This window comes from Onychomys torridus, chromosome 21 (assembly GCF_903995425.1).
Source record: "Onychomys torridus chromosome 21, mOncTor1.1, whole genome shotgun sequence".
Classification (NCBI taxonomy): domain Eukaryota; kingdom Metazoa; phylum Chordata; class Mammalia; order Rodentia; family Cricetidae; genus Onychomys; species Onychomys torridus.
Genome location: NC_050463.1, coordinates 31,558,286 through 31,583,938, shown reverse-complemented (window position 1 = coordinate 31,583,938; position 25,653 = coordinate 31,558,286). Strand labels below are relative to the sequence as shown.

At 44.8% G+C, this 25,653-nt stretch overlaps 1 protein-coding gene across 2 annotated transcripts in view; it reads right to left on the bottom strand.

Annotated features, from left to right (window-relative positions):
- Positions 1-9,353: 9,353 nt before the first annotated feature.
- Positions 9,354-25,653, bottom strand: part of Alk (ALK receptor tyrosine kinase) — a 700,596-nt gene continuing 684,296 nt past the window's right edge. For both annotated transcript variants that reach the window (XM_036170695.1, XM_036170696.1), the window contains 4 exons: positions 23,829-23,930; positions 16,823-16,957; positions 16,187-16,277; positions 9,354-12,297 (listed from right to left, as the gene is read on the bottom strand). In XM_036170695.1, coding sequence (XP_036026588.1) covers positions 11,614-12,297; positions 16,187-16,277; positions 16,823-16,957; positions 23,829-23,930 — 1,012 coding nt within the window. In that variant the 3' untranslated portion in view covers positions 9,354-11,613. The remainder of the gene's footprint in view (positions 12,298-16,186; positions 16,278-16,822; positions 16,958-23,828; positions 23,931-25,653) is intronic.

The following is a 25,653-nucleotide window of genomic DNA, read 5'->3' as shown; positions in this document are numbered from 1 at the left end:
ACATGGTATCACCGTCTTCACAGAAGTGAAAGTTTCCACCAGCTTTGTGATGCTCACGTGATCTGTTGCCTGTCCAAGTGTTCTGGAATGTTCCTTCCTGTCTGTGGTTTGTTACTAAAAAGTACCAAGAGAGCAGTTGCTACATAACTGGTGTATCTTTTATGTTTGGTAAACGCACTTGTTAGAACGTGGGAGGAGAGTGGGCTTTGCCAGTGTCTGGCTCCTCCCTTCGCCAGAACCACCAACTAGTTGGTTAACAGAGCTGAGAGTGGGTCTCCTGACTCAGCGCATGCCTCTGCACACAGTGCTCAGGTTTTCCCTCTGCTACTGGACGGCCCCATCTGTGCGCACCACCACAAGAGGCTTACAGTTAACTTTATGACCTCAAGGCAGAATTTTTTGCACACTTGTTTAACATTGTATGTTCCTGACACACGCACAGCACTTTTGAAACATGATGCACTTTTCTTCTCTTTATTTTATTTTTTGAGACTTTGCCATCATTTCCTCCTAGGATATAAAAAACATCAAAGACGTATTTCACTGAAGAAAGCAAATTAAAATGCGCTAGGCGGGGTGTGTTGTCCGTTTGGATGTTCATGGTGTCTGTGCTTGGGGTGGGGTGGGGTTAGCTGTGGCTGCTGAGCTGTGCCTGCTCTGCAGAACTGCTCTGATGCACTCAGTGTCTTGGGTACGTGTTAAACTAAGCTTCATGATAGCGATGCAATAATGTCACATTCGTCTTGTGGATATGTATTGAAGTTTTTGTCCTGTTATGTATAAACATTCATCCTCTAGTGTAAATACTTAGACTTGGAACTACCACACAAATATTGGAACAGTTTGCTTTATGAAATCAAAAGTATCCTTCAGGATGGAACTTGCTTTGTGCTTAGAAATATACTCTGCTGAACTATTTTGCAATATGCTATCTTAAAGAAAAATCTAAATCCGGTCACTTGGTTGCCTTTTTTTTTTTTTTTTTTTTTTTTAAGTGTGGTATTTCAAATAGAGTTATTTTCCTGAAATATATTTGCAAACTCAAGCTGCTTTATAATCAAGGAATATTTTTATTGATTGAAGAAAATGACTGCTGCAATTCAAAAGTGAACTTATTTTATTATATAGATGATTTCTTAAAATCTATTTATACGGTAATAAAAAACCCACAACAAGAGTGAGCCTGGGAACCTGTAATTCTTCCTGTTCTGTACTAAACGCTGGTAGAGAAGCAGTGTCAACACTGGACTTATTTTTGAGGTCCACAGCCAGATGTTCTCTTCCCATTCAGATGGGGATTATTAAATCCACATAGTGTATATGCTTATGTATGCTACATTCGGAAGTTAGGTGTTTTGTGTGCGTGTTTTGCTTATTAAATATCATTCAGATTCACTTCTTGAACGCTAATAAAAAGGGAAGATGCTGGGCTGGTGTTGTGTCATTTACCCCATCTACCACTCTCCTCGGTGTCTTGGGGTCCATGTGCTCTGAGCTCCACCCCCATCATAATGGCTAAGCTTTGCCCTATCCTTATAATAAAGAGTCTTAAAGGCCTTTAATGCAGCACGTTATTTCTTGAGATTTCCATGCATGTGTGCAATGTATTTTGATCCTATCTATCCACTCCCCGATTGCATCTCCTCTCAGATGCACCCCCCCCCGCCCCCGTCCCTCTCACCACGTCATGCCCTCTATTTATGTATTTATTGATCTATTTCTTTTGAACAACTCACTAATTCTAATCAGCACTGCCCATATGTGCGTGGGCATAGGGCCATTTATTAGAACACGGACCACCCCCCAGTCTTGCAAACTGACTCCTCCTCCTCCAGCGGCCGTCAACTGCCAGTAGTTCCTCAGCTGGGGGAGGGGGCGTGGCTCGAGCCCCTCCCTCACCACGTGTGCTGGCTTGATCTTGTGCAGGCGACCGCGAGTTCCTGAGTGCACAGGTTCCGTCGTGTCCAGAAGTTCCATGCTTTTTACTCGCCAAGAAAAAACGGGATCTTAGCCACCCTTCTTTAGATACTGGAGGACTTACTAAGAACATGATTCTACAGCTTGATAAAGTTGCTTTCCTTTCTTCCAATGGCTCATTGGAGTACCCAGAGCAGGAGGGAACAATTTGAGTTTTGGTTTAAAAGCACTAAACCCTTTTTTCCCCCCTCTCTAGAGTGTTGTGTTGTATTTCAGAGTAATTTGGGGGAGGGGTGATTTTAAGTGTTCAAAATTTTTTCATCCCCCCCCAAATTTTTAATTCAAGGGGTTCCTTTACAGGTGAAACTGGATTGAGGCAGTAGAATCTTGGTGAGAATTCTCTACCCTCCTCCCCAGGAGTGCCTCATGCCTGTCACGCCCCCCCCCCCCACTTCTCATATCCCCCCCACCTGTCAGGCTCCCCACAAGTCTCACACCCCATGTTGCTTCACTTTTCATGGAAAGACAGGAATGGCGTTCTGTCTGTTTCTCATTTCCTGCACTGGATGGAGGGAGGGCTGGATTTTGATTGTTCTCTTCACCACTCTGTCCTCACCCCAGACCAATCCTTGGCACCTGCCTGCTGCTCCGCAATGCCAGTGAACAAACAGAGACACCACCGAAGGCGTTGATGGCTTAAATACCTAGAGGAGACCCTGAGAGATCAGGTCGTGGGACAGGTTCGTTTTACTAGATACACACGGGAAGAGGACAAGAAAGGTTCGTTTGCACCATCCCAGCTCTGCCCCACGCCTAAGTTAATTTTCTGCTGCTGTGATAAAAACACCGTGACCAAGGCAGCTTCCAGAGTGAGGAGTGTATTTGGGTGTATGGCTTCAGAAACGACAAAGAGTCAGTCACCATCGTGGTGGTGGGGAGGCAGGAACTGGAAGCCGGAAGCTCCGTCTTCAGCAGCAAGCTTGAAGCAGAGAGAGCAAACTGGCAGTTAGGTGAGACCTTAAGCTCTCAAAGCCCACCTCCACACTTCTAACTAGGTGGGAGTTCCTAAACCTCCCCAAACAATGCCACTCTGGGGGCCAAGTGTTCAAACACATGAGCCTGGGGGGGGGTGCACATGAGCCTGGGGGTGTGTGTGCATTCAAACTAGTCACACCTTGAAAGAGTGGGAAGGAAGGGATGAAGACAGACAGGGCCACTGAGACACCACCTGTCTGTGGTGTGACCATGGTTCAGATCATGGTACTCTGTGGTTCTCATGGAGAGAGAGCTAACTGTACCCCCATGAAAGCGTGCACAACATTAGTGTCCAGTGGTCATAGTTTCATTTTAGAGCTTGAGTTGGAGGCTGTTTAGAATTCATGCTAATAGTACTTAAATGTCATTGATCAACAGCTAGAAACATACCATATTAGAATCATTTTAATTGAGGAACATTATTGAGTAATTTTAACTATTGGCTGGGTGTATGTTACCTAAGTGATTGACACGGACATATAATATCTATATATCTGTATCTCTCTATATATCACAACATTGCAAGCCAGTAGGAAAATTTAAAACTAAATTATGCCCTTTGATTCACTATATGTACTTGTAATACAAGCACACTTGTTAATAAAAACCCACGTTGTCACCTATGTTTTTAATTAAGGTCCTTTGATATACCAGTCCTCATTTACAGTGTAAGAAGCTTGACTGTGCCAAAGACATTCGTAGTAGAATATTTTAAGGTGCGTTACTTTTGTTTATCTTGCATTTGTTTAGTTCTGTGAAGTTGTGTTACTGTGATTGTGTAAAACACCTGTGGGTCTAATAAAGAACTGGCCAATAGCAAGGCAGGAGAAAGGATAGGCAGGGCTGGCAGGCGGAGAGAATATATAGAAGGAGAAAACGTCGAGGAGGGATAGAGAAGAAGCCGGAGGAGGAGGAGGACGAGGAGGACTTGGATTTGGACTTGGACTTGGACTTGGACTTCAGGGGCCAGCCACCCAGCTACACAGCCAGCCGCGGAGTTAGAAACAAAGGTATTTAGGAATGGAAAGGGAAAAGCCCAGAGGCAAAAGATAGACGGGTTAATTTAGGTTACAAAAAGCTGTCTAGAAACTAAGCCACACTAAGGCCCAGGTGTTCATAATTATGAATAAGCCTCCATGTGTGATTTATTTGGGAGCTGGGTGCCCCCCCCCAAATAAAGAGCAAAACCCTCTAACAACAGATATTTCTAAGGAGGCTCATGATTGGGTTGACCAAGCTGTGCTTATAGGATGTGTTAAGATTCCACTACAGTGTGATATGATGCCTTTACCTAGGAGAAAAAAGAAAGAAAGAAAGAAAAAAAAAGAAAATTGTTTTCTGTTCACATTTTTGTGAATGCTCTACCAGAGGGAGAAGAGTGTGTATAGGGAGATTAAAGTAGATGGGCCTGCGCTTCTGCCCCCCTTTCATCTTCACTGTCTTCATGAGTAGAATTTTCATAACGATAAATCAGTGGTGAGTCCCACCCCCTGCTTTGCCATACTTTTCCAAGAGGAAAGTGTGTACTCGTGGTGTGCTGAGGAGGGTCCGGGAGTGTGTAAGGTATTTTTAGTGTTTGAGGCTATTAACTTAAATATAATCTGTTCTTAGTGATCTCCAGTATTGAAGAAATGCTCATAAATCTGGCTTAAGTTCAGCTGTAGAGTCCTGGGTGATCCTATAGTTAATGTTTCACATAGATAATTGCACGCATGTGTAGCCTGATGGGTGATCTCATGTATTAGTGTCTCAGATAATTGCATGCATGTGTAGCCTGGTGGATCAAACTCAGGATGAGTTTGATCTTAAAGATTGGGCGAGTTGTTGGTTGCTACAACCAGATCAGTGAGATAGATCAAATAGAGACTCTCAGAAGTCTGCCTGCCCGGTGCTGAATTTGAACTTTAGGCATTTCTAAAGTTTTGGGAGTTTGAATATCTGATGCTATGTGTCCCCACTGTCTGTCTGACGGAAGTGAAGCCCTGTCTGTTTAGCTCCATAGGACTCTGCAGCTTCGCCCAGAGCATTTGCCTCACTGAAGACTGAGCTGATTATTATTTTTTACATAACACGTCAAGTCAGACTGGCATGAAACTGAATCATGTTAAAATTATATGCACAGCTTGGAGCCATTCCTCTCCTGCCCCTGTCACTGCCGAGGTCCGTCTTAAAACCCAGTCAACAGTGTCAATGACGTTGGCTGTTTCTCACAGTCCTTGGGAAGGGTAAGAGTCGCTGTCCTCTTCTGTGGGGAAAAACGCCCTCCCAGGGGATTTTAGAGTGAGTTTAGATAGTCTTGGCAAGTCTCAGATTGAGAGTGGGAGAAGCAGCCTTGCTCAGTGTGTGCGGTGGGGTGTCCAGAGCGGCAGGGCACTGCCGTCGCCGGAAGTCGGCTTTATCCCGATGTGCCGATCAGAGTGGGTCTCTCATAATCCCAGCAGGCTGGCTATCCATATTAGTAAAAATGCTGGAGTCCTCCCCACCCAACCCCCGACTCCATGCTCTTCTCTCTGTCTCGAAGGGAATGGAGTTTAGGGAATTAAGAACGTGCCTGAGAGTCTCGTGAACTCACTCCATGCACCTTCTTGTGACAAGGGAAAATCCTTTGACATGTTCAGCCTCATTTCTGTTATCGCTGTCGCCAGCTGCTTATTGGCATGTACTTGAGGAAAAAGAATTTCTGTGTTTAAGATGACTTCTTTGGGAGTCCTGGAAATACTATGTAAATAATACTTTGACATTAAAGAGACGTAGATTTTTTAAATAGATGTAAATTTTTTTTAAAGATTTATTTATTATGTATACAGTGTCCGTTTGCATGTATGACTGCAGGCCAGAAGAGGGCACCTGATCTCATTATAGATGGTTGTGAGCCACCATGTGGTTGCTGGGAATTGAACTCAGGACCTCTGGAAGAGCAGTCAGTGCTCCTAACCTCTGAGCCATCACTCCAGCCCGAGACATAGATTTTGATTAAAAAAAAAAAAAAAAAAAAAAAAAGGCAAGTATCAGGTATGCAAGCTGTAGGAAAATTACCTACAGTCTTCCTCTTCCTACCTTTGAGCAATGTTGAATTGGCTGTTCTTTGGAGTCTTCAATTCCAGATAAGCCATAGAAGAACCTCATTGAAAACAGGCTATTGGCTATCTGTCTGAAAGGAGGGACTATCCAGTCCTAGGGTAATTGGGAGGACTCCCCAACAAATTCCCTATCATCGTGGCACTTGAACAACACTTGGTGAGGAATGCCAGAATTCAGACACCTCCCTGTGGAAACATCTGGCCCACCCTGGCTGGCCTTTGCCGTCTCTCTGAGGATGGGCACTAAGAAAAGCACCGGGCATCTGACCACCATTCCAGCTTCAAGAGATAAGTTTTAGGATTTCCCTTTGGGAAATCGGGCTGTGGTTGCAGCAAATATCAGAGATGTGAGTGAAGTCCTGCTGAAGGCGTGGTGGTCATCAGACATGGCTAATAGTCCTTTCCACTACGCAGTGTGCCGGGAAGCCATCCGGACCCACTTCATTTTTGCTAATGGTTTTATGATTTTGTCTAGGAAGAGGAAACGTGAATGGAGGCTGACCCTTCTGGTCTGCTTCCCTGTGAAGGTTGCATATAATTAATTTGTCTCACTTGGATTGAGCCCTGAATTCATTATCTTTGGCGCTAAATGAGTTATTAGGGTAAAGGATACACAGCTATGCTCTACAGATTACGGACTGGCCGTTAGGGTTTACTTGACCAAGCTGATTGTAGATCACACAATTTAGAGTTGAAAGGATCCCTTGAGACTGAACCCTTCATTTTTCCCCCCTGGGGCTTTCCCTCTTCTTTGAGATGGTGTCTCTGTGTAGTTCAGGCTAGCCTTGAACTCATGGTCTTCCTGTCTCAGGCTCCCAAGTGCTGGGATTACAGGTTTGTGTCACCATGTCTGGACTCCTTAATTTTTACAAGAAACTTCCAGTCCCTTGCCCGAGTCACCCAGGTGGGTGATTGCTGTCTAACACAGTCCCTAAACTCTTGTTCAGATTGCTCAGGGTTTGTAAACCCATTCCACATGACACAATCAGCTGAAACTTTATCGACTTGATGTTTTTGCTCTTTTGGGGGCCCACTACCCAGCTCCCAAATAAATCACATAGTAAGGCTTATTCTTAATTATGAATGCCTGCCTGGCCTTAGTTTAGCTTGTTACCAGCTTTTTTTTTTTTTTTTTTTATGACTTCAAATTAATGTGTCTGTCTTTGGCCCCCGGGCTTTTCCCTTTCTCTATTTTTTGTATACCTTTATTTCTTACCGTGTAGCTGGCTTGGTGGCTGGCCCCTAGCATCCTCCTCTCCTTGTTCTGGCTCCCTTTTCTTTTCCTCCCCAATTTCTCCTTGTATATATTCTGCCCGCCTATCCTTTCTCCCGCCTCGCTATTGGCCATTCAGCTCTTTATTAGACCATCAGGTGTTTTAGAGAGGCACAGTGACACAGCTTCACAGAGATAAACAAATGCAACAGAAACAAAAGTAACGCATCTTAAAATAAACTACGACAACCTGATGTTCCTCCCTGTTGGAAAATGGCTTCCTTACAATGTGAATAGTGTACACCTGACCGTGAAGTTGCTCAGCGTGAAGGTGGGTTTAGTAAGAATCCACCTTTTAACTGACACCAGCTGGCAGAGGAACACTGTGTGGTAGGTAACTGTGGGTGAGTGTTTACAGGGAGGCCTTAGGCCTCTGTAGATGGATGGCATGACGGGGGGGGGGGGGGAGCATGTGGGAGTGTCCAACAAGGACTACAAGAAGTGGACTTGGGAAGGAACTGAAAACAGGCTTTGGTTGTCCTCTGAGCATAGCGTGGCAAAACCATCGTCGTGAGGGCAGTGCACTTGTTTGACGTGTGTCGTGCTGCAGAGAGGGCAGGGTGGTGCCTTTAGTCTTCTGTCCTATTTCAGGGGACTTTTCTTTCTACCCCACTAATTTTACATCGGCATTCTGCCCGTCTGATTTTCCGAGTGTTTCCGGCTTAGCTAGAGTGTGCATTCAAAGATGCACTAGAAATTAAATATACCTGCTTCAGGGTACCGAGTGAAAATAGAATCTTAATAACCGCCTTCCTGTCGTCTCTCAGGCATCCTTTTTTTTTTTTTTTTTTTTTAAATTTCAGGGCATCATGTCAAGGGATTCAGGAACACTGGCGTGTGTCTGTGTGTGCACAACATGGGGGACCATCTGCTGCTGTGAAGTATCTAAGTCAAATTGTGGTTCTCTAGGGACTCATTAAAAAAAAAAAAAGTTAGCTAAAGACAGATTGACAATGCTTCACACAGCTTTGGAAATGTTGTCATGGAAAGCCGGGACGTGGAGCAGCCTAGATTCACATACATGTTGTTTTAGGGATGTATAGCTCAGGGGGGATTTTTAATCCTGCTGTATTACTGGAGGAAACCTCTCAAAATAGCCCAGCCATTAGAATTGCTTACAGGTGTGCCCTGTGGATTTGGATGGAAAAGCTTCACATTTTAAAATAATAAAATTGTTCTGCAATTATGTGATACTTTACTGTCTTAGGGTTCACGAAATATTATATGGAAATGATTGTCTTAAAAGATTGCCTTAAATTGATGAAATGGCTTCTTCTCTGTTGTGCTTATCACCACATTGGGGTACTTTAGAGTCTCTACAGTCTAAAAAAAGTCTACAATCTTCTTTTGAGCCAAAAAGGAGCCAGTAAGATGGTATTCTTGTGACTGTCAATAGATGGGTGGTAGATAAAGGGGAAACCATGCCACACAGTGGGAAAGCCAGGAGTACTGCGTGTGGGTAACGCAACCAACCCCACCACATCTGGGGGACAAGAAGGCTGCTTGTAATTTCACAGTTCGTGATTTCCCCCGGGGGTAGCAGGGTTGGGGTAGTCTTGTCTTTTTGTGCATGGAGGTGCCACCAAGTCGATTTAACTGCAGATGGCCCGGACTCAGACACCCACTTAGTGCAAGAGAGTCTAGTTCTGTCTGTGAAGCAGAATGTACTGCTGTTGAAAGGTGGTTCAACGTGTCTGATGTGCTATAATTTAGAAGTATCCCATAGTAACAAACTGGTCATTCCTCACAAACTGCTTGTTCTGCAGCGGAACAGCCATGACCTTTTAGGTTCCTTCATAGAATGGAATACAAATAATTATACTAGCTTATGGTTTACTTAGCATGGCTCCTGCAAACCTTAATTGGGGTTCACAATTCACATTCTAAGTAGAATTTGCTATCATGGTTAATAAACGTGTTGACGTCCAGTATCGGTATAAATTGCCACAGCCATGTGGCTGGCACAGTATTTAATGGACAGTAAAACAGATTCGTGGCATCTAGGGGTTACACCAACTTGAATGAAAACATCTTGATGTCATCATAGCTCGGTGTGGAGTCATTTATTGACTTAACCGTGTACACAGGCTTGAAGATTTGACCATCATTTACATGAACATGGATACCAATAGAGACGATTGGAGAAAAGCAACAAAAACCCATATCAGTGATAGTAAGGCACAACCTGAAACTGTGGTTTTTTAGAGTGGAAAGGGGCAAGATTTCCTGCCCCCCACTAATAACAAAGTTAGTTCTTTAGCCACGAGGCACACTGCCTGCTTGGTTAGTGACATTACAGATAGAAAATGGAGCTGTTTTCTCAGTTACTGATGGCTGCTCTGGCATCAGCCTTCAGGACAGTGTTTCTCAAAGTGAGATTCTAGAATCCCTTTGGGTAGTTTGTGAGCTGGAACAAGGCTTTTTGACTGTATGACTATTTTTGCATCAAAACTTGAGCCAAGGCTGGCACAAACCAAAACTTTGCTGATAATGTTTTTTTTTTCTTTTTTCTTTTTGTTGTTTTCATAACTGTTATCCACACAGTTGCACACTTGTCTTCCAGCTTCCTATCTGATAGGAAATATTTGGGGGCAGTTACAGAAAGTAGTTTCTGGAATTATCAGTGAGTCCTTTAGATACTCAGAACCAATTCGAGTGCCAGGCAACTGCTTTAAGGAAACTGAAAAGTTGTCTGGCATTGGCATAGAACACAATGGCTCTCCTGCACTCAGAAGTGATAACTTTTGAAGTAGACGAAATGGAGAAGGTAGGAAGAAAGAAAGAAACACACACACACACACACACACACACACACACACACACACACACAGAGTCCTTATGCTTGGGAATGCTTTATACCTATCAAGTAACAACTGTCTTCCCCCCCAAGAGATGCTTGGTCATAGCTCCCATCAGGAACAAACTGGACATGAGACTACAGAACCAGAGGGAAGGGAAATGAAAACATACAGATAAACTCGGTATTGCATAAGCATGTGTATAAAATTTAATGGGTTCCCGATTCCATTTCATAGAAATAAATTTCCTCTGTGAAAACCAGGTTCAGAATGCCCACTCAAACACTGCGTCAACCTCAACTGTCCAAGCAACCCTGAATGCCTGTCCTCACTGCCACCTCGAGGAAAAAGGCTTTGCTGCAATCTGCATTTGAGAGCTATATAAATTATGTTATGAATATATGTCATTTGTGTTCCTAGCATACCAGGATCTCATGGCTAAGGGAGAGAAAACTCAGGGGGACTGGGAAAGGATGGGCCAGGGTCTAGGCTACTGGAAGGCCCTTTCCTCCCATGGCCCAATGAGTCACCAAGGGGAGGAACTCTGGTATGGGCCTCAGATGTATTGACATGTCCACAAATGGGGTACCTTTCTATGCTTCTATATATCACTGCCACTTAATTTTTTTAAAAAGTGGTCAGATCTGAATTAATGGAAAGTTCGAAAATAAGTAATTTCTATCTTGAGTTTTAAATCCAGTAGGAAACCTCACACTCAGTATTTTTACTTTTAGTAGGAAGATTTTCTTAAGGCATGAGGTATGTTAACAGGGCGTTTGAATCGCTGGATCTCTACTGGTGTTTCCTTAGACGCAGAGCACTTGAGACATATGCATTTTGCTTAGATGAATATATATATACACGTTTTTTTTTTCCACTACACTATGAACTATTCACGACATTTTTTTTTTTTTTACAATAGGCAATGAGTTAGAACAATTAAAAGCCTCTAAGCACCACCCACAGCGATGTCAGCTTATGATTTTTCTTTTCCAAGTGAATAACGTCTGTCCCCATGCTGAGTCATTGCAATTAATGCCTTCATTTCTGTTCCCTTGCCCCTCGAATGGTCCACGTCCACAAGGCAAGGGAACATCTACAACTCCCTCTATGAGACACGGAAGCAGCTACTTCTGACGACACAGGAGCAGAGAGCACATAAAATCGAAAAGAAGCCTTAGGGGACTGTACAGCGGACCATGCACGGAAACTTGACGCAACCAATCTGGGCCTTGTACTGATCGCTTTTTTTTTTTTTTTAAATGGCATTTTCTTTTGAAAGGATAGATGAACCCATGCTCAAAAACCTTTCTAGCGCATCTCAAAAAGACGAGTTTTCCTTAGTATGATGATGATGTTTCAGTGTGGCACTTCAAAACAAGTTGGCACAAAATGAAAGTGACTTTTGGTCTCTGGTGTGGGGTGGAGCCGTGCTTGTCTGTCCATCTTCCCTCTCCGGGAGGGCTCCGGCTCCATCAGAGGGAGAAGCTAGCTAGTGCGGGCGCAGGGCTCAGGGCCCGGGCTGCGTGACCTTGTTCTTGCTTTTCAGCACGGCGTCCCCGGGGGCAGCCGCGGTGGCTTCCAAGGGGAGACCCTGCTGCTGATAGCCGTAGTGGACGTTCCCGCAGGGGAAGTGGCGCAGCCTGAACAGCGGCACCTCCTTCATGGTGGCGCTCAGCGCCGAGGGCTCGAGCAGCAGCGCAGCCCCGGGTCTGCGGGGCCCTGCGCCCAGCCCGGTCCAGCTACCCTCTGCGGCTCCGGCCCGCGCCTGCGGCTCCGCGCCCGGCGGGGGATGGGTCTTTTTGGCCGGCTTCTCCGTGAACCACGAGCCGTAGGTCGGGTTCCACAGGCTGGTCGGCTTGTTTCTGGAGCCCGCGCCCTTGTGCAGCTCCGGGGGAGGGTTGGACTGAGAGAACGCCATGTTCACGTGGCCCCGATCGGCCGTCCCCCGGGGTACCCGGCCGGTACCCGCTCCCGCGCCTGCCCCCGGGGGCTTCTTCACCAAGGGGCCTGGCGCCGCCAGGGCTGCGGGCTGGGGGGCGGCGGCGGGCGCCTCGTCGTGCTTGACCGGCTGGGGGGACACCAGCAGAGGAGGCATCCCTTCGGGGTCTTTGGGCCTCATGGGTACTTTCTCCTCCTCCTCCACCACCGGGCCATATTCTATGGGCAGAGCTGTGTTGATGACATCCGGATCCTGTGGGAAGGAGAGAGAGAGGACAGATGAGAACGGAACCACAGAGGTGTGGGCTCTGGAAGAGATCTCAGAGAGAGTCACATGTATTTACAGATGAGCCATTTTTGTCTCGACGCAAACTAGAGTCTCCTGGGAAGAGGAATCTTGAACTGAGTTACTGTCTTCATTAGATCGGCCTGTGGGCACGTCTGTGGGCCATTTTCTTAATGATGGATGTGGGAGGGCCCAGTCCACTGTGGGCAGTGTCACCCCTGGCAGGAGGTCCAGGGTTGTCTAAAACAAACAAGCTCAGGGCAAGCCAATAAGCAGCCTTCCTCCATGGTCTCTACTTGAGTTCCTGCCTCCGGGTTCATGCCTTGATCTCCTGCCCTGGCTTTCCATGAGGATGGGCTGTCAAATGTTAAGATGAAGTCAATCTCTCCTTCCCAAGTTGCATTTGCTCGTGGTGTTTACCGAAGTAATACATTAACAGGTAGGCATTAGTAATGAGCGAGCATCACTGTTCTTGGAAGCCTTAGAAGAATCCATTGTAGTAGGAGAGGGTTCCAGGTACTTATAGGATGTTGCTAAGCAACGACATCCAGGGCAGTGGAATGGGAGCAGTGCAGAGCAGGAGCCCCTGAGGCAATTTTATTTTATTTACAGATTCTAAAAAAAAATACTAGATTTTAATGTATTGTGTGCATGTATATGCATTCAGACATGCATGTGCCTTGGTGTGTGTATGGAAGTTGAGGACAACCCTGTGGAGTGGGTTCTCTGTCCTCCACTATGTGGGTCCTGGGGATCAAACTTAACATCGTTTGGTTCTGGCAAGCAAGACCCTTAACTTGGTTGAGGTCCCTGCATTTTGTTTGTTTTGTTTGTAACATTGTTTGAACAATATTATGGTCTATGTCCAGTGATATTCTTGCAACTTAAAAGATGACAGGTAGTGTGACTTCTGTTTTGCTGCAGGGGACGTGGCAGAAGAGAGGGACACCACACTTGGCTTAGGAAAGGTGCCATTTGCTCACTTCCAAAGCACCTGCAGTTTCCCTCATATTTGGGTGATGGGCCCCGATGGTGACTTTGTGTCGTATGTTGTCATTACGTGTGCAGCCGTCCCAATGAAGAGACTCATTTGCCCATTCTGATGTGATGGGGCTTTTGTGGAGTCAAGCAAATTCTCAATCGTGGTGAGGAGAAACCATTCACAAGAACAGCTTGGTGCTAGAACATCGTCATAGTTGTAGACTGTAATAGGAAAGTGTACGCAGTTGCCAAGGGCTTAAGGGAAGTTGGTGGGCAAACACTCTGGGGAAATTCAGTTCAGTGATAGTGTTTGCAATAGAGGGAAAACCCCCTTTACTTAAGTATAACAGAAGAACACACCAGTCCAGTAACTATCAACAAAGGGTTTAAGAAAACAACTATCTCTTCAAAAGCCATTTTGTTTCTTCCCTGGGTTTTTACTTTCAAAATAAGTCATTAAAAATATGCAGCTGTAGAATCATCTGCTTTTGCAAAGGTATATAAACACCCCCAAAGAAGGCGTGTGAATGTGTGTATGTGTTTATGAGTGTATTCTCTTCCTGTTACAACATAGTAAGTTAAATGTCATTGAGAAGGGTTCCCTGAAACAACCCCCAGAGAACATGGTCCCTGACGCCCACCTTGATGAAGGGTTGAGATAGGGCGGCTGGACAGACAGTTGCTGAAGTCTGGAGAAAGCGTCAGCCCCTGGTCCAGCTGAGGGAATTTGGAGAGAGAGTGGCTCACTGTTGGACTTTTCTAAAAAACATCTCAGTGGCAAGGCCATTGGTAGGCATTTCCCACGCTCCAGCAGAGGAGCCCATGCACATATGTGTGCAGGCTGGTTTTTATGTCAGCTTGACACAGGTTAGTCACCTGAGAGAAGGGAGCCTCAACTGAGAAAATGCCTCCATAAGATCTGGCTATAGGCAAGCCTGTAGGGCATTTTCTTAGTGATGGCTGGGGGAGGGCCCAGCCCATTGTGGGTGGTGCTACCTCCGGGCAGCTGGTCCTGGGTTCTGTAATACAGCAGGAGGAGCAAGCCAGTGAACAGCACCCCTCCATGGCCTCTGCATCAGCTCCTGCCTCCAGGTTCCTGCCCTAACTCCCTTCAGGGATGGACTATGATATGGAAGTGTGAGCCCAACGAACCCTTTCCTCTTAGCTTGCTTTTGATGGTGTTTCTTCACAGCAATAATAACCCTAACTAAGACATATGGGTAGCGCTAACTGGACTTGAGGTTTACCCAACGGACACAAAACAAACATGAGCAACAACGAAAAAAGATGACCTGAGGTTGGGAAGGGGCCATGTTAGGGAGATACCAAGGAGATGGAGGGGGTAAATTGCGTGGGGTGGGGGGGGGGAGGGAGAACATGAATAGAAGTGGAACTGGGGAACAAAAGGGACTAGGCAAAGCGGGAGGGTGTTGAGGTATAGGGAGACTATGCCAACTTAATTTTGTATCCTTATAGGATCAGAGCCAGGGATGGAGGGAGACGATTGGACACAGTAAAGAGAAAAGTGGACACTGACATAGAGTCCTGAGGGGTAGCTGGTGACATCCTGATAGGGAGATGGACCGGGGAACGGGGTTGCCATTGAGAAAGGTGGCCTGGTAAGTCTGTGCCACGGACAGGGAGGAAAGGGATTCTCCCACCGCCACCTCTATCCCCACCTGGTGGTGAGTGGGAGGTACTGCTGGAGATGAACAGAAAATTCAGTCAAGACAGGAGGAAGTGGGAGAGGGATCTATAGAGACCCCAGGTTGCTAGGAATCCTTGTGACTTGGACAGCCTCTCCAAGCCTAGCCCCCTCCTCTGTAAGATGGGATAAAATGACCCCTTCATGAGAACAAAATAGAAAGACACAGGAAAGCGACTTGTGTGGTATAATTCCACACAAGTGCTACCGATGGCTGGCTGGAACGTTTCTCCTGATTGCTTTAGCAATTCTATAGTTACTGTCTATTTAATGTTCTCATTTGTCTAGCCAGGTTGTAAGTCTTGAGAGCTTTTATTCTCCTTTGAAGCCCCAGTTTCATCTACAAAACATTAGCTCTGTAGCTATCCATGACACTACAACAAGGTGGTTACCTAAACAAGACCTGAACGTCAACAACACACAAACACAGAAGGGGGAAATCTCACAGGCTCCATGCTTAGACAAAGAATGAAGGGCAACTAATGGTAGCTGAGGGGGAGAATGAGTCTTCTCCAGGGTGGAGTCCGCTAATTGGTTATCCAATAGCAAGGGGTTGACCATGAAATCAAATAGTTTTTTATTATAAATAAATATAAATAAAACTATTTGATATATATATATATATACATATATATATTACAAGTGTATATATTACACATGTATATTATATAATACATATGTATATATTATACATATATTATATATAATATCTTATATATGTATATATATTATATATATCTTTGTGTGTGAACACAAAATGGATTCAATATATTGTATTTATATGCATATATATGTAACAATAAAAATAAAAAATGTCATGATTTGAGAGGCAGTAAAGAGGCTGGGGGGGTGGAGAGATTGGAGTAAGGAAAAGGAAATAATGTAATTATATTTTAATTGTTAAAAGATGACAACAAAAGCCCACTAGCTATCCAGCTAATGCTTGGGGAAGTGAACAGATTCTGTCTGGCGCTGGTGAAGAAAGTGGGCATTTCCAGGATTTACCGTAGGACATGGGCAAAGTGAGATGCCAGTCATAACATTTCAGAGGTCAGGAATATCGGGCCTCATGATCACCAGTCTTATAAGATTATAAATATTATAAAATATCAAATGGTATGTAACATTCTCACAGAGACTAAAGGCTGGTCAGGGGAGAAAACAGTTTACCTGGGTGCAGTACTCAATCCTCTCCAAAATGATGGCGAAGTTGGGTCTGTCTTCAGGCTGATGCTGCCAGCACTGAGTCATGATCCGATAGCTGAAAGAATAGCACATTAATGGATCAGGAGAAGCACCTGGGAAGGCCCTGTCTCCCCCCAGCTCCTTTCTCAATCAAGCCCAAGCTTTAGTTAGGATGGGAAGACATCTAAGTCCACGTGGTTGACCTATTCTGCCCCCTGCTGGTGGGACATGGAATCCCGCCCAAACGTAAGTCCCATGAAAGACACCCAGTTGTTTACATCAAATCCCACTTTGGGTAGGGTATTTTAGTCCCATCTTGTTTTTGGAAAGGAGGTAATGGTGGGTCTGGAACACACATTTTGGGAGGCGATTCTGAAGTGTAGGGCTAGTGAGTCCATAGCCTCCAGCCCAGCAATTAGACTCCTTTCTGGGATGACATTATTGTGTTTGACAGGCTAGAAGACTAACCCATCTTACTGAAGTCTCTGGCACACCGTGTTTGGGGACATCTTAAAAGAAGGCTCCCACTTTCCCTTTAATATTAAAGGGGCATATGTGGATCCAAATACTTAAAAACAAGACTGTGCTCAGTTTCTAGTAGGAAGTTCCCAAAGGTCGTACACAGGTCCGGGGCAGTTCTTAGGTGGGTCCATCCGTCCTCCACTGGTGACAAACTCCAGAACTTCCTGGTTGCTCTTGCTGGGGTATGGCATATACCCGAGAGAAAATATTTCCCACAGCAACACTCCAAAAGACCTGGGCATGGAACACAAGACACAGATATGGATATGGATGCGTGCACATACAGAGACACCTAAGTTTTTAGTATGTTTTCCATTATGCCACATTCTGTAACAAAGGGCTGTGTGTGTGTGTGTGTGTGTGTGTGTGTGTGTGTGTGTGTGTGTGTATGCGCATTTGTGCACACACACTGAGTCCAAAGGACAACAACCTGAACTATTGTTTCTCAGGAACCATCTATCATGTTTTTTGTTTAAAATAACAATTCATATTCATATTCTCTCTTCTCCGTTCCTGATGGCAGCTTTCATGCACGGCTACTTCATTAAAGGCTCTGGGGTCACACAGTTCACTCCTCTGTATATGAAGAATTTCCCCATTCCCCAACTCTGATAGGAACACTGGTCATGTTATTGGCTTCCTCCCAGGAGATTATCCAGAAAAAAAAAAATCTACTCTGCCTTAAGATCCTTCACTTAATCATACCCCTTCAGGAAATTTGAAGTGGGGGGTTGGGGATTTGCATATTTGCATTGCTAATGATGTTGCTGACCTGTAGACCCCACTTAGAGACCCTCTGGGTTAGGTTCAGGTAAATCTCACTGGCCTAGAAATAGCCAAGGCTCTTGCTCATAGTATCCTACCTATGTCAGAAGGGGGCTCTGCCATTGTGGTAGTTTGAATGAAAATGGATGCCCCCCATAGGCTCCTAGAGAGTGGCACTATTAGCGTGTGTAGCCTTGTGGAGTAGGTATGGCTTTGTTGGGAGGAAGTGTGTCACTAGGCGTCTCTCTCTCTCTCTCTCTCTCTCTCTCTCTCTGTGTGTGTGTGTGTGTGTGTGTGTGTGTGTGTGTGTGTGTGTGTTCATGTTCCTGTGCACACATGCATGCTCATATGTGTATGAAGGTGTTCACAGAGGCCAGAAGAGGGCATCAGATTCCCTGGAGCTGGAGTTACAGGTGGTTGTGAGTCATTCAGTGTGGGAGCTGGGAACTGAACCCAGGTCCTCTGGAAGAGCAACAAACAATCTTAACCATGGAGTCTTCTCTTCTGCCCCAACTTGTTTTTTTTTTTTTTCATTACAAAGTTCTTTCGTATTTTTAGATACAATCTCTCAGTGGCCTGGGGTTCACCAAAAAGGCTAGGCTAGCTAGCCAGTGAACCCCAGGGTCCGTCTGTTCCTATCCCCCAATCTCGAGCCTTATGAGCTATTCTATTCCTCAACTTTTTCCTTTTTTCCCTCTTCTCCTGAGTTCTGGCGATTTTGCCTGCAACCTACAAGCACTTCACTGGCTGAGCTACCGCTCCCGTCCAGAGGATTTTCTAGATCCAGAAAAATGAATATCCAAGCACCCATATGATTCTCCATTAAAAGATAACCCCCGTTAGCATACTTCTCATCCCAGTCAAGCTCTGTGCCTAGATTTCTTTTTATATAATCGTAGCTTTAGAACCTTGATAATTTCCCTCAATTACAGCACAATCGTTTCCCGTGCTAAACATTTTATAAATAGAATTGGACATGCCTGTGAAGTATTCTATTGAAATACAACATAGTTTGCCTTATCATTGTTTTCAGAATATTTTAAACATTGCATGAAAACCTTTTTGCACTTTGATTGTAATTCATTTTTATTTTACTTTTTGTGTGAGAGAGTCTCATTTGGTATTGCAGCCTGGCTTTGAACTGGCTACATAATCCAGCTGCCTCTTGAGGACTGCCACACCTGGCTTTTGTCCATTTTCAAAGATTTCCTTAGGCTAAACCATCTGAAACTAATAGACTAGTAAAACCAATGACATTTCTAGTATAATAACTAGATTTCCGAACCCTTTTTGATACCTATTGTTGATTTTGGGCACCCAGTTCTGTCTACTAGTGTTCTTCTCCCCAACTCTCAATATGTACACTAATAGTAACATTTGCTCATTTCAAAGCAAAGTACGACAGGATCACTTTTTAATTATTTTTTACCTTCTTTATTTTATTTTATGTGTATAAGTATCTTGCCTGCATGTATGTCTGTGCACCACATGCCTCTAATGCCCACAGAGGCCAGAAAAAGATGTCAGATTCCTGGAAACTGGACTTAGAGACCATTGTGAGCTGCCATGTGGGTTCTGGAAACTGAACCCAGGTCCTCTGGAAGAGCAGCTAGAGCTTTTAACCACTGAGCTTTTCCCCAGCCCCAGAGTACCCGCCCTTTCCCCTTCCCCATGCACAAACAAAACAAAACTACAACAAAAAAAGAAAAACAACACAACACAAAAACCTCAGGGCAGAAGTATTGCCAACCTAATATTTTACTTTCATTTTTAAATTAACTAATTAGTTAATTAAGTTAGTGTTGTGGGAGGGCCTGGCACAGTACAGTGCACATGTGGAAATCAAACAACTTTCAGGAGCCTGTTCTTTTCTTCCACGTGTGTGCTGGGGACTGAACTCAGGTGTGGCGGTGAGTGCCTTTACCTGCTGAGCACTCTCTCCAGGTAGGGTGGACTCTGGTGACTCTTGATTTCCCATGATGGAGTGGTTTACTAAAATTTGCTAATCTACTCCTGGTTTTTTCTCCGACTTATTGTCTGTCCCCATCTTTTGCATGGTTGTAGCTGTCTGGCCCTGTTCTTTGAGTACCTCAATGTGGCATGTGTTTTGTAGACAATCTTCATATCAACTAACGATGTTGGCCCTTCAGTAGAGCCGGCCCTGGTGGGGTGGGTGCTGGTGAGCTGGCCCTGAGGGTGTGAGAGCAGGAGAGCAGTTGCATTGGGTGAGCTAGCTGGGGCAGTGCTGGAGAGCTCGCCTGGTGGTGAGGAGGAGCTGGTGGGCTGGCCAACCAGGCTACCGCCCAGGCCCAATACCAGGGCTGTAACTTGGCCCACCCCAACATCCATCCATCTACCTGTCTATGAACTGCTGCTTCAGTGAAGGGGTCAGTCCTAAGGATCCAACGCTGAGGATCTCCATGACACAGGACAACAACAGGATGTCCAAGAGGAGACCCAGTGAGGGCCCGATATTGACAGTGCAGCAGAAGCCAGAAACCTCAAACCAAACCAATGACTCATGGCAACGAACACTTGCAAGTAAAAGTGAATGGACTAAAGGGTAAACTGTGTGACTCAGTGGGCCACACTACAGCTTCCATAATATTTTTTTTCTTTTAAAAATTAAAAAAAATTTTGGGGGGCGACAGGGAGATGAATGGAATCAAAGTGCATGATGTGAAATCCACAAAGAACAGCAAGGTTTTTTTTTTTTTTTTTTTTTTTTAAAGCTGTTTGCCTTTATCAAAAATAAAAATGCTTGTTTTTTTTTGGTGGAGTTGGAGGTAGGGCTGGGGACTGAATCCGGGGTCTTGCATGTGCTGGGTACAACATTCTACCACTGAGTTGAGTCTCCCTACTTTCTTTTTTAAAATTTAATTTTGGGTAGTGGATCATGTTGGCCCTGAACTCACTCTGTGGTCAGGCAGGCTTTGATACTGCAATCCTCCTGCCTTAGCACCTTAAAGAGTTATAATGACAAGAATGTACCACCAGGCCTGGCCAGAATATTTCTATTAGTTTCTTTATGGTCTAACTTTATCATGTATCAAAGGCTTGCATTTCCAAGTAGTTAAATATATTTATTAAATTTTTGTAATTTCTCCTATGTGTTTTATAGTTGCGCAATCTTCTTTCCACCAAAGATTAACTAAATGTTTACTATTTTCTAGGTGTTTTTCTCTCTCCTTGAATTTAGTGAGAAGTTATGTACAGTGGGAGGAAAGGGTCAAAATTGGTTTGTTTCTCTGAATGATTCTTCCAACACTTTATAAAATGATTCCCTCTTCTCTATTGGCTTTCAATTAAAGACGGGGCTGTTTTTAATAGGCATACCCACCTATTACTTTCATCTGTTTGCTTTCTGCATTGACAGTATTCCATTTGGCTTTTTCTGTCTGTGTTTTGACATCAAATGAGACATTGTCCTCTTTTTAAAAAGGTATTTGACTTCCTGTTATTTGTTTTAAAGGACTTTTGAGATGCAGTTTGTTAGGTTCCAGAAATAATATTTTCTACTCTGATGACATTTTTATTTCCAACTCTTAGTTTAACGATGAGATTTTGGAGAAAGGAAATCTGTCTTTGTTCTAGTATCTCCATGCAGCTTTCTGCTCTCAGTGAACATTGCCCTACAGTGGTAGGGAAAATACACGTCTGTGGAGCGGGAATGCTTTCTTGTACTGTTACTGTGTTGGGGGAAATTAGCTGCCTGCAAATGGCCAGGAACATGAATTGTCCCCTCTCATGTGATCTTTCTGACCTCCAAGGGGAAAGAAGACCTCCCCTCCCAATACAACAAACAACAACATAACAAACAATAAAATCCAGCAGGGAAGATGTCTGATGAGCCACAGCTATACATTCTCTGTTTGTCTATAGACAGGTACATATAGCTAGGAACATATAGCTAGGAACATATAGCTAGGAACATATAGCTAGGAACATATAGCTAGGAACATATAGCTAGGTTCATATAGTTAGATACTAATTAGTGATCTAAGTATCCTTTGTTATTTTAAAGACAAGAGAAGGCCTGGCTGTAGCTCAGGTTGGCTCAAAACTATTTAGCCCAGGTTAGCCTCAAACCTCCAATCTCCCTGCCTAAGGCTCCTTAGTGCTGGGATTACAAGCATGTGCCACCACATTGTTTGAGGGAATTGAGGTGTTATTTTGCCTTTGTGATGTTAGTGTTTCCTTTTCTTCTTGAATAAACAGAGACATGTTCCCTCTCCATCCATTCTTTCTTCATCCCTCCCCCCCCCCCCCAAATTTAGAGTGAATTTTCCTTGTTTTTTTTTTTTAATATATATTTTTTAACATGAGAAAACATATGCAACTAAGACTGTATTACGAATTTAAGGTTTTTTTTTTTCATTGTAAATTTGTTTTTAAATATTCCCACATTCCTTTTCATGGCTTGATTTTTTTTTCCCTCTCACTGGACCTCTTACTGTGGATGAACATTTTTCCCTGATTGAGGAGGAGTTCAATGGTTGTTTTGTGTCAGTGGGGACCTTTGCCCATGTCCATCTGTGTTACCTCTTCTCTTGGGTGACATACACTCGGGAGCAGAGCTGATGGGTCATAGGACATTCATGTCTTCAGAACAATGGCTAACCTGCTGATGTTATTCTGCCTCTGAGTAGGTTAGGTGGCTGTCACTCTCTCTTTGGTGGTCCTGTGAGTCCTCTGGAGGGCTTGTTAAAGCAGATGGGTAGGTCTCCACCCCTGCAGTTCCTGCTGCATGAAGCTTGGGGTGGGTGGGTGGGTGGGGAGCTGATTAGAAGTTGCTAATGATGAGTTCCAGGTTACCTCTGGCCTATGGGACCCCACTTTGAGACTCAGTGGGTTAGGTCAAGGTGAATCTCATGGGCTCAGAAATAACTAAGCTACTTGCTTAAAATAGCCAGCATGGGTCAGGAAGGGGAGTCTCCCACCTTAGGACATTATCTCAATATGGGGCTTTCAGAACTGGAGGACATTTCCATTGTCTTGTGTTTTCTGTGCTAGGAACAATTTTCCACGCCACTTTGATTCCCTGACTTTTTAACCTCTGGCCAGTTTCTCATTTATTTTTCTGCTTGGAAGCATGCAGAGTCATTATCAGCTCTGGCCTGGAAGTCACAGTGATGTGCTTGTGTGGTTCTTGAGCTGTGACCTGACACTCATTGGATACCTTTACCTGGGAGATGTGTGTTGTATTCTGGACAATGTCCCTTTATTGTTTCCTTTATAAGAGTTGCTATGGTCATGGTGTCTCTTTACAGCAATAGAACCCTAAGACAGCCATCTTCAGACATTACCATTGAATCAGCTAACAGTTGTGGGCTTCTGGGATCAAAACATTATGGTCTAGACAGTTTTCAGCCTAACTCCTCATGGACAACCTCACTTGTGAATCTATGCCTCATGGCTCACTTTGCCGGGGAATTAATTCTCTCATAGCCGGCCTGGTGCATGGAGGACGCACCCTCAACGAGGCAGACTTTGAAGGCTGCTCTTGCATACGATTGAGTACCTCACTCTTGCTGATGTCTATGCCACCAAGACCAGGGGGACTTTGGTTGGATCTCTTTGCTGGGAGACTACCAGGCCTGATGGCAGGGGAGGGACAGTCCCCAAGGAGGTGGAGGGCTGAGCCAGAGGGTTCAATTAGTTCTTACAGACCTTTAACCAATTTTCCTATTTGCTGTACCCCGACTTTCAATTCCTGGGCCTTTTGGGACTCTCAGGAGACTGAGCAGCTTGGGTTCTGGATCTGAACTGTGGGCTTGGATGTCAACGTTTTTCTCTTCTTTGAAGTGAGGGATGACTTGTCCATGAACTTGCCCAGGTCTAACTTGTTTTAGGTGGTTCTCCTCCTTCCCCACCCTCACCCCATCTGTTTTCTTCTTATTGTGGGGTTTAATGTAATTCAAAAGACTTTCTTTACTGGTGTGTGTGTGTGTGTGTGTGTGTGTGTGTGTGTGTGTGTGTGTGTGTGTGTGTATGCTAATGCTCTGTGAGGGGGCTTGAGTTTAATGTGTCATTTAGAATGATAAGGGAGTCTCCATGTGTGGCCTCCCAGCCAGGGAAGTCAGCATTACTTGGGAGCTTGGTAGAAACGCAAGTGCATCTGGATCCCACTCCTGAATGGTCAGCTCTCAGGGTGGGGTCTTGTGATGTGCATTTTAAGGGGCAATTCTGATCATTCTGGTAAACACCAACATTAAGAGTCTCCACCGAGGCTTCTTCCTCCCCTTCTTCCTGCCAGAAAAGCTCTCGGGGTGTGGTCCAGCTGGTCCAAGATCATCACCAAATCACAGTGAACTTGCAGGAGGGCAGAGAGAAGACTCACCATGTGTCTGTTTTAGAAGTAAATATTCCTTCCATGAAGGCCTCTGGGGGCATCCACTTGACCGGCAGCATGGCACACCCGCCCTTTCTGTAGTAGCTGGCCCTGGTGGGGGGGAAGAGGAGGAGACCAAGCTTGGATCGGAAAGGGTTAGTGAACAGAAACTCTGCCTGGAAGCTTGGGAAAGGGGCAGCAATACTGCCTGCCTGTGAAAAAGACGCCGAAATTAAAGACAGGTCCTGGGTGGCTGGGGAGCAGGGGGGGGGAGCACAGATCATTTAGTTAAGAATCTTGGTGTCACTTAATGGCCCACTGGAGGTATGGAGGAAAAGATCTACGCAGTGACTAAGATCCCTGCTAGAGGCTGTTTAGATTTCCCTGTTGGGTTTTGTTTATTATAACTCACAATGAATAACATTACTCCAACCTTATCAGTACAGTGCGTTTCTGATGACCTACAGTAATTCCAGAATGGGAGGGCTGAGAACAGGGCTCGTGTCTTATTTATTTCAGCTCCTCCATGATACTTACACAGTGGCATTTCATTCACTGTTGGCACTCAACAAATAATCTAGACAGCTGGCTGGAGGCTGCTTCCCATAGTACATCCAGACAGAAGGACACAGGGCTGGGCATGAGCTGGCTTAACATATAGATGAATTAATTTATTAGTTTTCATCAGCAATGCCATTGATGCAACTGGCTACTAAGAACTAATAAATGAACTCATTTACCCATTAAGCAATTCCACACCTAGCCTGATGTTCTGTGCCTGTGTGTGTTAAGGGAGGCAGCTTTTCACCAGCTGTCTACACTAATTAATGACTTCAATAAACACGTTCTGCGTATTAGGATGTATCAAGTGCTCTACCATGTACTGAGGACATAAATAAATCATATAGTCTCTCTTTCTCCCAAGGATACAGTTCAGTGGAAGAAACCCACACTTTGAAATTGTAGCACTACACCACATATGATAATAGTGTGGGTGTGGAGGTCAGAGATCCCGATGAAAGATTTATTTTTCTGTATATAAAAGTAGGGTACATACAGGGGTGGCATCACAGAGAGGTGTATCATGGAGCTGGTCAAGGAGTTCTCTCCAAAGACCATTCTTAGTCCAGACCACCTACATGCATGGGACTCGAGAGAAGCAAGGATGGCTGAAGTCTGTAGATAAGGAATTGCTTTGTTTTGGATCTCAAGTATCCCTAGAAGCCATCTGCCTTGGTCACCAGCCTGCTGCACTTTGGGATGTAGTAGAAACCGTTCAATGGTGGGGCTTATCAGAAGGGAGTTAGGTCATTGGGGGCATGCTCTTGATGATGGGTGGACCACAGTCCACTCATCCCTATTTCCATCTTTGCTTTGTGTCCACCATGAAGTGAACATGGTGTCATGTGCTCTGTTCCTGTGCCCGTGTCCTGTTATACCACAGGCCAGAAGCAACAGAGTCAAACATGCGGCCATGGACTCTGTAATGGGGGTCCAAAATCAATACTCTCGTCCTCGGAGATTCATTTAGCTCATGTGTATGTCACAGAGAATGAGAATCTGACTTCCAAGGAGGTGTCAGAGAGGAAGGCCCGATAAGGGACGTAAAGCTGGATGTCATGCTACACTGCTGTATTTGAAACCGGAGGCAATCCCTGATGTCCTGAGAAAGTACAGGGAGGTGTACAGAGCCTTGGGAGGAGGCTGTGGTGGTTAACGCTCATTCTCAGCTTCACAGACTCTGGGATCACCTGGATGATGAGCCTCTCTAGGCATGCCTGTGAGGGATTATCTTGAGTAGGTGAAGTGACCTGGGAAGACCCATCCCAGAGGA